At 44.1% G+C, this 14,479-nt stretch overlaps 1 protein-coding gene across 1 annotated transcript in view; it reads right to left on the bottom strand.

Moving 5' to 3' along the window:
- OXSR1 (oxidative stress responsive kinase 1) overlaps positions 1 to 14,479 on the bottom strand; it is an 86,674-nt gene that overhangs the window by 63,088 nt on the left and 9,107 nt on the right. The window contains exon 2 of the mRNA XM_042816829.1: positions 3,561 to 3,673. Coding sequence (XP_042672763.1) covers positions 3,561 to 3,673 — 113 coding nt within the window. The remainder of the gene's footprint in view (positions 1 to 3,560; positions 3,674 to 14,479) is intronic.

A 14,479-nucleotide genomic window follows, 5' to 3' on the forward strand; every position in this document is an offset into this window, starting at 1 on the left:
AACCAACTGCAGTAACTACATGCCATATAGGAAAGTAGAGGGAAGAGCAACACAGCAGGAAACAACATTCAGCTGTGAAATACAACACAAGTTGGCTGTTTTCAACAAAATTAAGCAGCACTTCACGTGCATTTATCTACTGTGGGCTGCACAACAAGTAAGAAGTGGAACTGAAACAACAACTAGAGAAGCCCCAAAGACCAGTAGTAGACTGATGATCACCATATTTGACAATACACACTGCTTTCAGTCACACTGGTCAGCAGGAACCAAAATAAGCTGTACTGTACTTTCCTTCCAGATGAACTTCATAGGCCTTTTAGGAAAGATCTGCCAACATTTAATGCACAGGAGGAAAGAAAAAAAAGAAATCAAGTATTAAAATCAATTCCTGATTAGTATTACCTGATTTGGTAGCTGGGCTAGAGAGAACCACATCTCTGAATAGCATTATGCCTCTCAGTCTGTACAATTACAGCAATTATCACTCCATCTGAAGACTTCAATGGTCTCAACTTGGTTTGCTCAGTACAACAAAAATCACTCCTTCCAAAAATTGCACCTTTCCATACGCTGCAACAGAAGGAAACCAATCCACTGCAGTAACCTAGAATGTCATGCAGCGTTTGCAGAGCATGCAGGTTACCCCTGAACACCAGCACAGCTTGAGTGGATGTGGAGATATCAGGATCAAAATCAATACCTTTAATGAGTCAAGCCCTACTATTAGATCAGCTTAATCACTCTAGGCAAGGCATCTCCACAAGCTAGGAGGTGCTCCTATGTTTCCTCGTATCCAGACACATCTGAAGCACTGCAGAATTAGAAGGAAAAAAAAACGTATTTTAAGTTAGATTTTCCCCTTTCTGATGGCTGGGCACTGCTGTAACAAGAGAGCATTGATTTACTGCCTGAGAGACAGAAAGTTTTCCATAAGCCGACTATTGTGCCTGGATACCCTCAGTGCAATAGAAAGATAATGGATCTAATAAAAGCCCAACTTCATGCTTTTAACAGCATTAGGGGAGAAGAGAAAGCAAGGAGAGAGCATAGCATTAGTATGGACTCACCATATTTTCTCTTTGCACTCGCTTCTTAGAGCTGTACTCCACAAGGGCTTGCATTTATGGGCTTTGGAGAAAAAAAAATAATCCTGCAATAACAAGTGGTTGCTCAGAAAAAGGTAATTAAACAAACCTAGGAAACTGGCACAAAGGGAGACCACAAGACTGAAAGCCTTGAAAATATTTACTCTGGAGAAGAGGCAAATATGGAGACGAGATCAAGAAGTGTGGAAGAGCTTCAACCTTTTTGACTCTTTCATTGAGAAACAACCATTCAATAAGCTGAAATTCAGAACAAATCAAGGGAAAAGACTCTTTCCCATAAAACACACCTACCTTGGTGACCCCTGCCCCAGAAAGCTACAGCAGCTCCAAAAACATCTTCCTCCTCTCATTATTTCAAGTCACTATAGTTGCATTTTTGATACATTTTCAAAAATAAGAGATCAATTTAAATCTGGATAAATAAGAGCTCAACTGTTACACATCAGAACAAAAACTTATTTAGCAAGAGATTATCCCAAAATTGTTCAGGGCTCAAATACTGCATTCTCCTCTGAAGCATCAGGCACTAATCACTTACTTGTGTTTCTCAAGTCAGGTTTCTAGAAGGGCTACAGTATCTGGCAGCACAACTGAAGACATGGCACAGAGGCTTATTTCAAAGATCAGATTAAGAATTTGTCTTCTGAGGTATGCAGAAAAAGAGAACCAGTCAGACTACTGTATCAGAGTGAAAAAGGAGGACCTGACCTTCTGAACGAGCTGTATGATGCTGTTAGAATAAAATCATCGGAAGCACACCAAAGAAATGTTACATCTGAGGACAGATTAACTGGCTTGGAGGACTACTTACCATCAGGTCCTCCTCACTTTTGCACATCTCACTATAAAGAAGTTATTTTCTACAGGCTGTGCCCGAGTTTGTCTGTTGGAGCCATACAACACAAGTGCTGACTACAAAAAGCTACCAGGCAAGCTATGAAGAGTCTGACAGCAGGTATAGAAAGACCTGCCTTCATCCCAGGCGTTAACAAACGCTATGTTGAGATGTAAATGTCTGCCTTCACAACAGACCTATAAAAAAGCCTGAAGACCGACCCACACTCTATTTGGTAACAAAATTGGAATCTGAGACCTGACAAGAGCCTTTCATTGCAGTGCTGCCATAACAAGTCAAGTCATTGTGAGCAACAGGTCAACGAGAGATTTAAAATATGCAATTAGACATACTTATCTAAAATTACATGCCAAGTCTCTGCAGCGTATCTTTCTGAACCTAACCCTTTTAGCTGGAACTGGCAATTACTCAAACACTAACAATCTCAATTAGTAGATTGTGACGATTCTGTTTGGCATACTGCTGAGGCACAGAAGTAGGGATAAGTCACATAAAAGACTTGGAAAGAGTACCAAGGGACAGTACTCAAGACAGAAAAACTGACTGTGAAAAGGGAAGCAATCTGCAACCCCTATGCTAAGAAGAGCTGTAACAGAGCTTGAATGCAGGTCATCTTAAGAGAGAGTCCTACACACAGTCCTTCACAGGCACATTACAACATGACAGCTTGAATGGAGCCTTTCCTCTTTACAAGAGCATATTTGTAGATACCTATGATGATAAAAACAGCATTAGTCACTGTATGGAAACTGGAACTGTAGTTCATGTGACTTGCTGAGAATTATACACGTGCAGAACTAGCCAGGATATCTGCATTCTGTCCCTGTTCTGTTTTCCCTCTGTGATCCCCAAAATCAGCACCTGGCTTAACAGCACAGAAGCTGTCAGAACACAAATGAAAATACAGGAAGGACGAAGAAAATACTGGAGAGCTGCTTTAAAAGGAAAGGTGGTGTAAGATCTTCTCTCTGCCTCTCCACAGATCCTGTTGATCATTATTTACTATGGAAAGCTTTACCCAAGAGAACTTTTACAGCTTCAATGCTGACACCTGTCCATAGGAATGTCCATCCCTGTCTGGCTTAAGGGACCTTCTACATGTGAGATGAACTGTGCTGCACTAGAAACACCAGCTCTCTCACCAGCAGGAAAATCCCATCAACATACAAGCCTGACAAGAGCAACCTCATTCAGTTTCTCTTTTTACAGGTGAAGTAGAGAATGTAAGGAACTGCAGGATAGGAAGAAAAGGCAAAATGATTCCCCTAAATTGTAAGGTTCGCAGAAGCCTTAGCTTCCATTGCACAGCTCTTGTACAGGCAGTTGGACTTACACTTCCACATCAACCCCACTCAAAACAAAGGGATTACACAGAATGCTTAGCTCTAAACAACAGCTTGAAGTTCTCCAACAATTGATCTTTTTTTTTAACATTTTCTTAGGGACTGTGCCCCACAACCAGGGATTGGTCTGCCTCCAGCTAAATCAGTCAGGTCCTCTCACACCACCTCAAGAAATGTCCTTTAAAGGCACTCAGTAAGCAAACAGATGATGTTAGCTGCAATACAATTCGCCAGACCGTTTTGGTTGCATACCAGGAGTTCATCCATGCTCGTCTGACACTTCTCAAGATTGATCCGTTTAATTGCCACCTTCTCCTTCTTTGGAACACAGAAGGCTGCCTGCACCACAGCTGTCGCTCCGCTCCCTGTGGGTGGGAGAAAGAGATGGTTAACATCATCCTACAGGACTCCTGCAGGAAGAAAGGGAGGTCAGACAACAAAGGGACAAGTGCTCCTTAGTAGAGACAGCAGAGCCAGGTGACAACCCAGGGAAGCCCACCCATAGGCACTGAGCCCTTGGACAACTCAACAGCTCAGCTGCAGCATCAAAGAGCTGGGCTAACCCAGCATAAACAAGGGGGTTCTCATGAGGAACCACTACAGCTACACAGGAAAAAACATGCTCTGGTTTACTTATAACAGAGGGCTGATCCTTTTAAAAGAAAAGCCAGTGATGTCATGCTTTTAACCTGGTGTGTTCACCCAGAGTGTTGAAACAAGCCATTCTCTTTGCTACCAGCACTAATGACATTTCTCAAATAGTTTTATGTACTAATTCCCTTCAGAGCTTCCCTCTTGTTTTATGCAACAGCACGAGGCAGGCTTCATTCAAGCCTGTTCAGTTTTTCAGCTAGTGGCACAATACTTTGGTATTTGGGTTGAAAACCTCAACCAAAGAACATTTAAATTCAAACAGGGAGAAAATGCTGTCATTTGAAGCCGTTCAAACTAGTAAAAGCAGGCACAAAAGTTCTGGATTTAAACTGCTCAGTACCATCATACACCCTTTGTTATCAAAAGCACTGTGCAACAGTGAGATTTAAATCACCAAAGCCATTATTGACCTGTATTTGTCAGCCCCCAGAAAGAGCTGCAATATTTGCTTCTTAGCAAACCTCGATGCTTTGCTTTCTACCCTGATCTTGATTCATCTTCACTAGAAAGGAATCAATTCCAGAGTAAGAAAAGCAGTAGGATAAATGAGAAAGATCAGGAATTTCCTATTGCCAATATTCTATGAAAATGCTATTGAAAAAATATCCATTCTGCATTGTGGCATAAAACACCTGTTTTAGAAGGTTCTCCCCTTTTAATACTATACAACCTACCTCAGGATTCTTCCATACAGATCAACCACAACATTTCTGCAAACAATCTTTCCAAGACATTCAGATAAACCAGGGGCAAAAGCTAGCAGTCTGCATGCAAAGGCTACTGAAGCTCTCCACAGCACCCATCTCACAGCAACAGACATCAACTCACAGCCAAACTCAAATATGAAGTGCCATGGTGGAGAAAGAACTTGAAACCTGGTCCTAAAAGAAAACCTGCTCCATCCAAAGTCACACTGGGGTAAGTGACAAAGCTCTGAACTTGATCCTCTAGTCTTCAACGAGCACCCTCTCTTAAGAGTTTCACTTCATGTTGTAACAAGCAGATTCTGGGCAACAGCTCCAGCTTGCCAGTTGATCGGCTGCACTGAAAGAGTTCCCATTCTAAAGGCAGAAAGCAGGAGCATGAAGAACACAGAATGGCAAGGGTGCTCAAGCTGTACTATTTCATGAATCAAATGGGGTTTAAAGAAGTTCAAGGCTATTTGTTACTCCCAACTATTTTAATTTTCAGGGACTATTTCTAGCAGAGTACAAAACAAAGTACCAGAGATGCTCAGGGGGAAGAAAAGCACAAGGGCAGAATAGTTACAACAGGGGCAAGAATAGTTACCAGGAACTTTGAAAATGAGCTTGAGCAAGTGTAAGGACTTCTGAGCAAAGGATGGAGATGATGGAAGGCTGAAAATCCAGGAGGAGTTTTCTGACTTGGAGTTGGCTAGACTGCCAGCAGCATGGCTGCAATATACACAACATCAAATGTGCAGCAACCATGCCAAAGCAAACTCTGCCTGGCAGGCAGCACACAGAGGACTCATTGCCACTCACTGAGAGCCCTTGGTGGCACGGACCTGCCCCTCTCCATCCCTACTCTGCTCCTGCTTTGAGAGGGAGAAAGTAAAAACACACAAAGTGACTCAGGATATACACAGCAGAGCATGAAGAAGTGGTGACAAAAGGCAGGAGAAGGGAGTTATGCTCACATTTCATCATACTGCAAGTCTCTCTGCAGCAACAGACCTTTGGAAGTCAGAACAAGAGAAGTAAACCTTTGTGACTGTTATTCCTTAGAAAGAATCGGATCCCAGAATCACTGCTGCTGACACATTCAAAGCTGCAGTACTATGCTTTCTTTCTTTGGATGCCTCAGTGCATCATAAACTGGAGATGAAGACAAGCTGGATGCTGTATGATTACATCTCAGCAATGCACCTCAGGAGACTGTCCTGTAATACAAACCTTCTCACCCTTCAGTCAGATTTGCACTACAGACTTGGTCATAGAGCTACCCAGTCATCACCAGCAGTGATCTGACTCAAAGCTCTTCTGGCTGCAGTTCCCTGCAATGTGGCACACCAGCGTTTCTGTGCTGCTCAAATCCTGCTGGTATCAGCTTGTCCAGCAGAGATGCTACTTACAATCCATGCATGACACCACTACAGGAGATCCAATCACTGCTACGGATAAAATCTTTCATGAGAAGAGTCTTCAAGTCCTGGGCTTCCATAGAAGAGAACCTACACAGAACCTTTCTTCCTACACAAAGAGTGGTTCTGTGTTCTCATTTATTTTTAAAGATGTTACTACACAATGAAAATGGAAACAATGGATGCAGAATAATTAGAAACAGGACCACACTACAGCTCTGTCCTACTCTCTCATCCAGGCCTGCTAGAACTTCAGGGCAAACACTGCTTCTCACTAAGTGCTTGGACAATACCCAGCCTCCGAGGCTTCAATCTCCTATGGGCGTACGGCGTTATTTGAACAGCAATGAGATCCAAAACTAAATCCTTCTGGGCACATGGCAGGGAAGCATCTCAACCCAAGGCTCCTCCCCATCAATTCCCTGCTGCTCCTGCTTCTCTTGGTTCGATCACCACCTGCTCTCCCTGCTCCCCCCTCTCCTGCTAATTCGTCATTTCTTTCAGCTCTGCTGTAGCACTTAATTATAGAGAAACAATAAAATCTCAAAAGCGTATCAAGCAAGGATTAAACCAAGCTGCAGCTCGATGTGCCACAAGCAAGCTGTTCTTTGGTAGCTGCAGCGGCGTGCCGTGCTCCTGGGACTGAACAAAGACAGGTTTCCATGCTTCTCTGAAGAGCACAGAAAACATAGCAACACAGCTACTTAAGGACTTACAACCACACAATTTGCTTATTGAGTTCCAGGGTGGAAAGAAAAAGAAAGGATGCCAAACACATTAGTGAAAACAAGCATAGGTGCAGAGAAAGATGCCAATAGAAAAAATGATTGGCAAGGAAGTTTTTGAAAATTTAGGAGCAGGTGACAAATACAGGGGGAAAAAGTGGGAGAAGCAATCCTCCCTGCTGCTAAAAATGAACCTAGATGATAAACAGCACAAGGGCAGTGTGCACTGGGGTGCCCCAGCTCTAACAAAGCAACTCTCCCAGAGCCAACTGCTCAGCCCCAGGTTAATGTTTCCATGCTCAGGTCACACTGCCTTCCCCATGACACCCTGACCAAGGTCAGTGCCAATGCTCTTCCCTTCATCACCCCCAAGATGGGCTCTCAGAGAAAATTCACTTCCAAGTTAATCTCTTCCAGCGTGACGGCTCAGAGAAACAATGAAAACTGGGCACAGCCAAATGCTTGCTGCTCTGTTCCTGAAAAGCAGGAGGTCATTCTGGTGATGGCTGCAGGAAAAGGAAAGAAAGGAATGAGACCCTGAGTGGGTGTTAGGGCCTGTTTAATAGCCCCCTGCTTTCACCTCTGTAGGATCTCAGCTACAGTTCCAGCCCTTCAGATAACAGCTGCCAAATTCTTCAGAGGGTCATAACCTGCTTTAGGAAACACTGCTTAAAGAAAAAGAGAGACCCTTTCAAACTCTTGCCTCTTTCATGTTTCTAATACTAGATGCTTCTTTCTGAACTAAATCCAGTTTCTGAAACAGTAAGAACAACCCAAACCTCTCCAAGCACTCCATCACTGAGGCTGATCTCCCTGGGTCTCTCCTTTGGATCAACATTCCCCAGATGACCGCCCTCAGCGCCCAGAGCTCCCACCCCAATTTGCATGGGACCACGCAAGCCCACCTCCACCTTCTAAGGCAGGCTGGACGTTATTTCTTGTGCAGTCACCTGCTGTCATTGAACTTACATGAAGCTTTTTCATTTTTTATTTTTTATTTTTTATTTTTTATTTTTTTTTTAATATATATAGTAACTCACACCTCAGACATCTCTGTCAGAGTTGATGGAAACCAATGATTTCAAGGCTATTTCGAAAAGAAGAAACAAAATTGACTTGCACACAGATGTTTGCACGTGCTTTGCTTCCAAAGGTAACTGAACTAAAAAGAAAATGTCATCTTTGCAGCCTCATAAGGACACTGCAGCTCTTCCAGGAAGACTGGTATGAATTGCACTGATGCTTCCTCCCAGAGGAGTGAAACTGAAGCCAGAGATCCTTTTGGCAAAGACATCAGCTGAAGCAATGGGAATGCTCTCGCCAAACGATCACAAGACAAACATCAAATCCTGGCTGCTGAGCAGTATTCCCCCACCACATGCAACAGGGCTTTAAATTAGCCACACAGAGAACTCACTAACAGCATCGTCCAATCCATCCCACTATTACAAACTGTATGCCACACTCCAGAAGATGGGAAAATTTCCCTTTAAGGTAAACTCAGCTGCTTACACAGCTGCCTCAGCCAGCAGGAGCTATCTTCCTCAGAGCATCAATACTCAATCTTACTGTGGTATCAATCCCTTCCCATAGAAGAAACATTCTTCCAGGGTCATGTGAATGATAGTTACATTTATCACCACAGAATTCCCTTTTCTCATCTCCAGTCAGCCTCCCAACACTTCAACCCACAAACAGTGCTCAAACTACTGGAAAACTGTGGGAAGGGGTCATTGAGTCGTCTGACTTGGAAGGGATCTTTAAAGGTCATCTAGTTCAACTTCCCCGCAACATACAGGGACATCTACAACTAGAACAAGTTGCTCAGAGCCCCTCTCAGCCTGACCTTGTCTGCAGGGATGGGGAATCTACCATCTATCTCTCCAGGCAAGCAGCCCCTGGAGTTTACTGCTTCCAGTTACTTCCAGTTTACTGCTCTGCTGGAAACAGAGCTGAACTTCAAGTTAGACCAGGTTCCTCAGCAGCAAATTCGGCCTAGTTCAGAACATCTCCAACAATAGGTACTACACAGTCTCCTTGGCTGTTTCCATCTCTGACCACCCACACCAAAGCTTTTTGTCCTTCTACCTAATCACTTTCCAGCTTTGCAACTTGCATCTTGTACATTCACTGGGTACCTCAAGAGTTATCTCCTTTACCCCTTCCCACTAGGTAGCAGAAGCCAATAATGTTACTCCTTATCTTCTAAGGCTCTCCCAGCCTATCCACAAGTCTTGTTCTCAAGCCTCGTTCTGTATGAGATCAGCTGAACACCTCTGCATAACCCTGCCCTCCCTTTTGCCATTCTCTGGCATGCATACAAGCTCTCTATTTTTAAGCAAGAGCTGGAATCCATCCTCCACCAGCTGGAGTGCAGTGCCAGAGAGCTGCTCGTGACACAGGCACTGTTATAATTGTGCCCCCAGGTTTTCCTCTCATGAGCAACGCACACAGAACTTTTCGCTACAAGAGAGCTCTGCACCAACAGCTTTTAGGCTCCAAGGTATCCAGTTTCAGGTATAAAAAAAAAGTTGAGTTTCTCCACAAAGTACATCACCAAAAGCCCACTAGCCATTATCAAGCACAGCAGCTCCATCGCAGGCTCCAGCACAGGAAACAAAGTTGGAAACTATACATAGAGAGGACAACTCCTCATGCACCCTCTTTCTTACATCTGCTTTGTTAAGCACAGCATTTCCAGACCAGATGACAGCACAGACTTTACCCACTACTTCCTTCCTACTCCAGACCAGGGCTCAAGACCACCATTACGGAATTGCCACAAATTGCTCCTGCTCTGCACATCAGAATCCAGGAACCTATTTTTATAAAGCAAGAGCAAAGGATATATTTACCAGAAGTGCTCTTGCACAGCTTCGACTCAATTCATTTAATACTACCTTATCACAAGGAAATCACCACTCCTTGTGTCTCGGCGTTCCCGGAATGCCTCCAGTATGATCAACAGGAGCCTACGCTCCTCTTCCCGTTTGCAAAAGCACATAAGCAATGCAACTAGCAACATACACTCTGAAAAGCACTTCTAGACAAGAAGCTTGCATGAGAAATACTGGAGAAAAAAAAAAAAAAAAAAAAAAACCACAAGGATTTCTGCTTTTTAGGTTTTTAGAACAACAAAACATTGACCCTGGTGAAGCGGCTGTGCTGCCAACCTCCAGGCAGCACGACACAAGCTGTGCACACGTGGCCGTACCCACGTTGCCTTCAGGCCTAAAAATACACTGCTATCCATCAGGCTGAGCTGGCTCCCTGGCTGGGCAGAGCGTGTTTCTCCTACCATCAAGCCTCCTGACACCCCATAAGTGATTCGCTATTATCAACTCTTTGAAAGGGTTGATAACTGCAGGACAAGGGGAAATGGTTTTAAGTTGAGAGAGGGGAGATTTAGGTTGGATGTCAGGGGGAAGTTCTTTACAGAGAGAGTGGTGAGGTGCTGGAACAGCTGCCCAGAGAGGCTGTGGATGCCCCGTCCATCCCTGGAGGTGCTCAAGGCCAGGTTGGATGGGGCTCTGGGCAGCCTGGTCTGGTATTGAATGTGGAGGTTGGTGGCCCTGCATGTGGCAGGGGGTTGGAGCTTCATGATCCTTGAGGTCCCTTCAAACCCTGGCCATTCTGTGATTCTAGCCTCATGCCAAATCGCTGTAGAAGCTCTGCTCTGTGGTTACTCATTCCAAAGACAATACAGCAATAAAACAAGAAGCTGCAAGACTGGGAATGAGATTTCTTAAGCATCCTTCAGGAACGCAGGGCAGACACAGATCTCACTAAGCACCAGACTGCAAATTCAGACTGATCATGCATTTTTGGGTCCATCTCTGTGAAGACAAAGCTTTGCCTGTATTTCCCCCACCTTACTTAAGTTATTAGTGAGAGAAGAGTTGTCTCTCCAAGAATGACACTCTTCTAAGATGACGGCAATAAAGCCTGCTCCCAAATCTGCAGTCCGCTTGGGATGAGGTGGGAATACCCCTTAATCCCCAAGCATGACTTTACAAAAGTCCACTGGATGTCAAAGATCTTCCTGGCACAAACAGGAGAAGTAATGCTGCACAAATGATCCTTGAAAGAGGCCGCAGTTCTTCAAGCCACTTCCCCGTTAGGCATCAAATCCCTCCTAGAAAACGGATGATCTAATTCACACTGACAATTACAATTAGCATTAATAAAACCAAACGGAGTGCAGAATAGGACACAGACATAATTCTAGCACTGCTACAGAGGGGATGAGCAGCTGCACTCACCCAAATCGAGTAGAACATTTGCACAGGGAAGTGTCATCTGCTCAGCCAGTGCTGCAGGAAGAGCGCTGCACAGTTACCAATGCTAGAAGTGAAGATAAAGTCCTGAACCAGCAGGGAAGTGGCCCAGGTGCCTCTAGAACAGCACAGAGCAAACCCAAATATGAACATCACTGTTACAGCACCAGGAAGGCAGAAATGAGCTGGTTTTGTTCTACGCCTACCTGAAAAAGCCTATGGGAATCTAGAGCAGCAGCAGAGCAGTCCCTGGCTTGGATGACTCAAAAAAGCTCAAAGTCTCTGGCACGAGCAGAGCCCCCCCATCAGTATTTGGGGAAGACAGACTCACCTGCCCAAAATGCTCCTCACGCTGCACCAGCACAGCCCTGCTCACATCACATCCCAACACGTGCTCCTGGACATTCTGTGGAAGACATTTCCACATCGAGCAGAACCAGAGCTTTCTGTTTCTCTCTCCATCAGCTAAAGGACAGCACAGTTCTGTACCCAGACACATCGCCTTCCAGTTATCACCTGCTCTCAATTTGTGTTGTCCAGCACACGCCCTGTGCCTTAATGTCTGTGCAGTCACCTTTGACTTGAACCTAGCTAAATATTTGCAGCAGATGGCTGTGCTCAATGGCAATCCCCTATTTAAAATCCTGATGGAAGCACTAAGAGGCCAGGTTTAACTTGCTGCAACCTTTTTCAACTCTAGTATTTGGCCTACACTAAAAGGAAAAGATACCAAACAAAGAAGGAAAGAAATAGTTAATACACTGAAAGGAAGAAATAAATTATTTATTATAACAAAGAAGCATAAGTCTGTTTCTGGTTTGGTGGTTGTTTTTTTTCTATTATTATTTATTTTTTTTATTTATTTTGCTGAAGTTGTGAGGATGCCAATGTTGATGTGTATACTGGGAGGACAAACAGCAATCTTCACTGTCTGCATGCATCCCAGCACAGCTACGCTCAATATTTCTCATGAAAAAGCTTTAAAAAGAAATTGAGAAATTCTTCTTATGAAAAGCGATTCTAAAAGTTTGCATTTCCACATGGTCAAAAAGTCACAGCTCCCTCCTTCAGCAAGGCATAGCTCACATCACTGAGTGCAGCACATTTGTTCCTCTTCTGGTCTCACTTCAAGCACAGCCAACTGCAGCAAATATTTAGCTAGGTTCAAGTCAAAGGTGACTGCACAGACATTAAGGCACAGGGCGTGTGCTGGACAACACAAATTGAGAGCAGGTGATAACTGGAAGGCAATGTGTCTGGGTACAGAATTAAGTCTTAAGTACAAATAATTCTATTTCGCACCAGCGTGTCTCACAATTACAGTCTAGACATTTTAATGAAAAAACTGGCAAAAGGAATGGGACAAAGCACAGTTATTACCTGTAAGAAATTGTTTTTTTCACTTAAATTGCATCTTTCATTTAAGGCACACCTCTGTGTAATGACCTCCAGTCATTTTAGCCAGAGCTCAGGTAGTTTGCAATTCTGTGCATGCTGCAAGGCCGCTTATTTCAAACAGTACACAGATTTCTCTTTAAAACTCTATGAGACGTTCTCCAAAAGAATCTTCCCTTAACCATCTCATGTTTGTACCTGCAGCTTCCAGATGACTACTGATACCCCACTGCCAGTCCAGCAAGTTCAAAGAACTTCAGAAAATGAGAAGCAGATTTCACAAGTGCAGCTATAAGAAACACAACTAAAATATCTGAACTGCGTGTGAACTTGCTGACAGTGAGCAATTCAACATCGAGAGCTCTTGCTGTTGACAGTACCACTGGAAAACAAGCACTGCGTTCAGAGCTTTCTGTCCATGTAAGACAACGTCCTTCTGAAGACAACCAACGCTCTGTGTCCCATGGAGGGCAATGGTAACCAGTGAACCTCAGGTTGTGTTGCCAGCATTGTTTAAGCACGCTTCTCCTCCACTGGTCCATCAACACAGGAACACCCAGCACTGCAGCATCAGACACTGTCCAGCAATTTAATTCAGTTCTCAAACTCAAAAGAAAGAACACAAACCTATATCCAATTGTTTGCACTGTGTCTGACATCGTATTCAAAACCATCAGCCACAGGTTGGCAATAGACACAGACTGCTACACGACCCCACTGAACCCCCCAGTACAAATAAATGAGTCTGATTTCTAAACCATAGACAGTTTGCTACTGTTACTGCACAAGTGGATGCCAAGGGTCCTGCAAAAAGGAAGAGGAGTCCAATGGAAATTTCTACCCCACTCCACCCAGCATGGTTCTCTGGAGAGTCTTTCAATATCTTAGGTCCTGAGCAAAGGATGACATCCGTGTACTCACCCTTGGCTAACATTCAGGTTGGGAATCCTTACCAAACTAAGGCAAGGTATACAGGCCTGGGAAGACAGCTGGCCTGTCAATGCAATGCAGCCCAGAACAGGGATAGAAGATGAGGTACCAGATGGCCATGATAGCAAAGTAACTGTTAAAACTGGCCCTGAGTCGCCTTGCTATTTTGATTTCATTGATGAGTGACCTGTACTCCCAACCTCCCACAGCCCCTATGACACCCAAATCACCCTGCATTCACACCAGCACTCACCCCCACCACATCTCTAAGCAAGTAGGCATTAATCCTAAATCCACCACCAGAAACAGACAGAAACACTCCCAACAGTGAGGGGCTGCAGGGCTGGGACCCTACCAGCAAACACCAGGAGCCCAGGCAACTTGGGGAGCTGCCCTCTGGGACCCCTTCCCTGTGGCAGCAACCACACTGAGCTCCCAGGGCCAGTTAGTTACACAAGTCCTGCATGACCTGCCACATTTACTTAAGATGCTATTAGCACGCCTAAATTAGATCTTCAGTTTGAAACAAATTATATTTATTTGATTTTGTGCCAACAACTCTGGCTAATTTAAAGGGCACTGCAGCTATGCGGTGCTAATTCTACACGATGGAAAGCAGGGCTCAAACATCTCATTTCCAAACACAGCAATATTAGTGGGGAAGGTTGATCCTTCCCTTTTAATCACTGTCAGTTGTCTTTATGGTATATGCAGCAATGTAAATATCATGCTGGCTGTCATCAGGTATTAGCACAGCTCCTAGCACAGCACTGGTACAGTAGCCAAGCCAGCATTTTCCTTTCTTCCCTCCCAACCTTTATCTCTGAACTCTGTCTCAACTCTAATTGTCAACTGCAGAGGATATTTTATTTGGCCAGGATTCCACTAAACAGAACAATCTGTCTGCATACAGTGCAGATGTTTGATAGTACAGTGGCTATTTTAGGTAAATAAGCTTTTAAGTATCTGATATGTCCTCTCTTGAAGGCTATTATCCTTTCTTTACAGGGAATCTGATCTAATAAGTCTTCTCTGCTTCTATTAGTGCGTTCAGCACACAAGATTAGCCCACTGGTTAGAAATTAC

The sequence above is a fragment of the Centrocercus urophasianus genome, unplaced genomic scaffold (genome assembly GCF_019232065.1).
Source record: "Centrocercus urophasianus isolate 14NV4802_14NV808 unplaced genomic scaffold, USGS_Curo_1.0 seq_16, whole genome shotgun sequence".
NCBI lineage: Eukaryota > Metazoa > Chordata > Aves > Galliformes > Phasianidae > Centrocercus > Centrocercus urophasianus.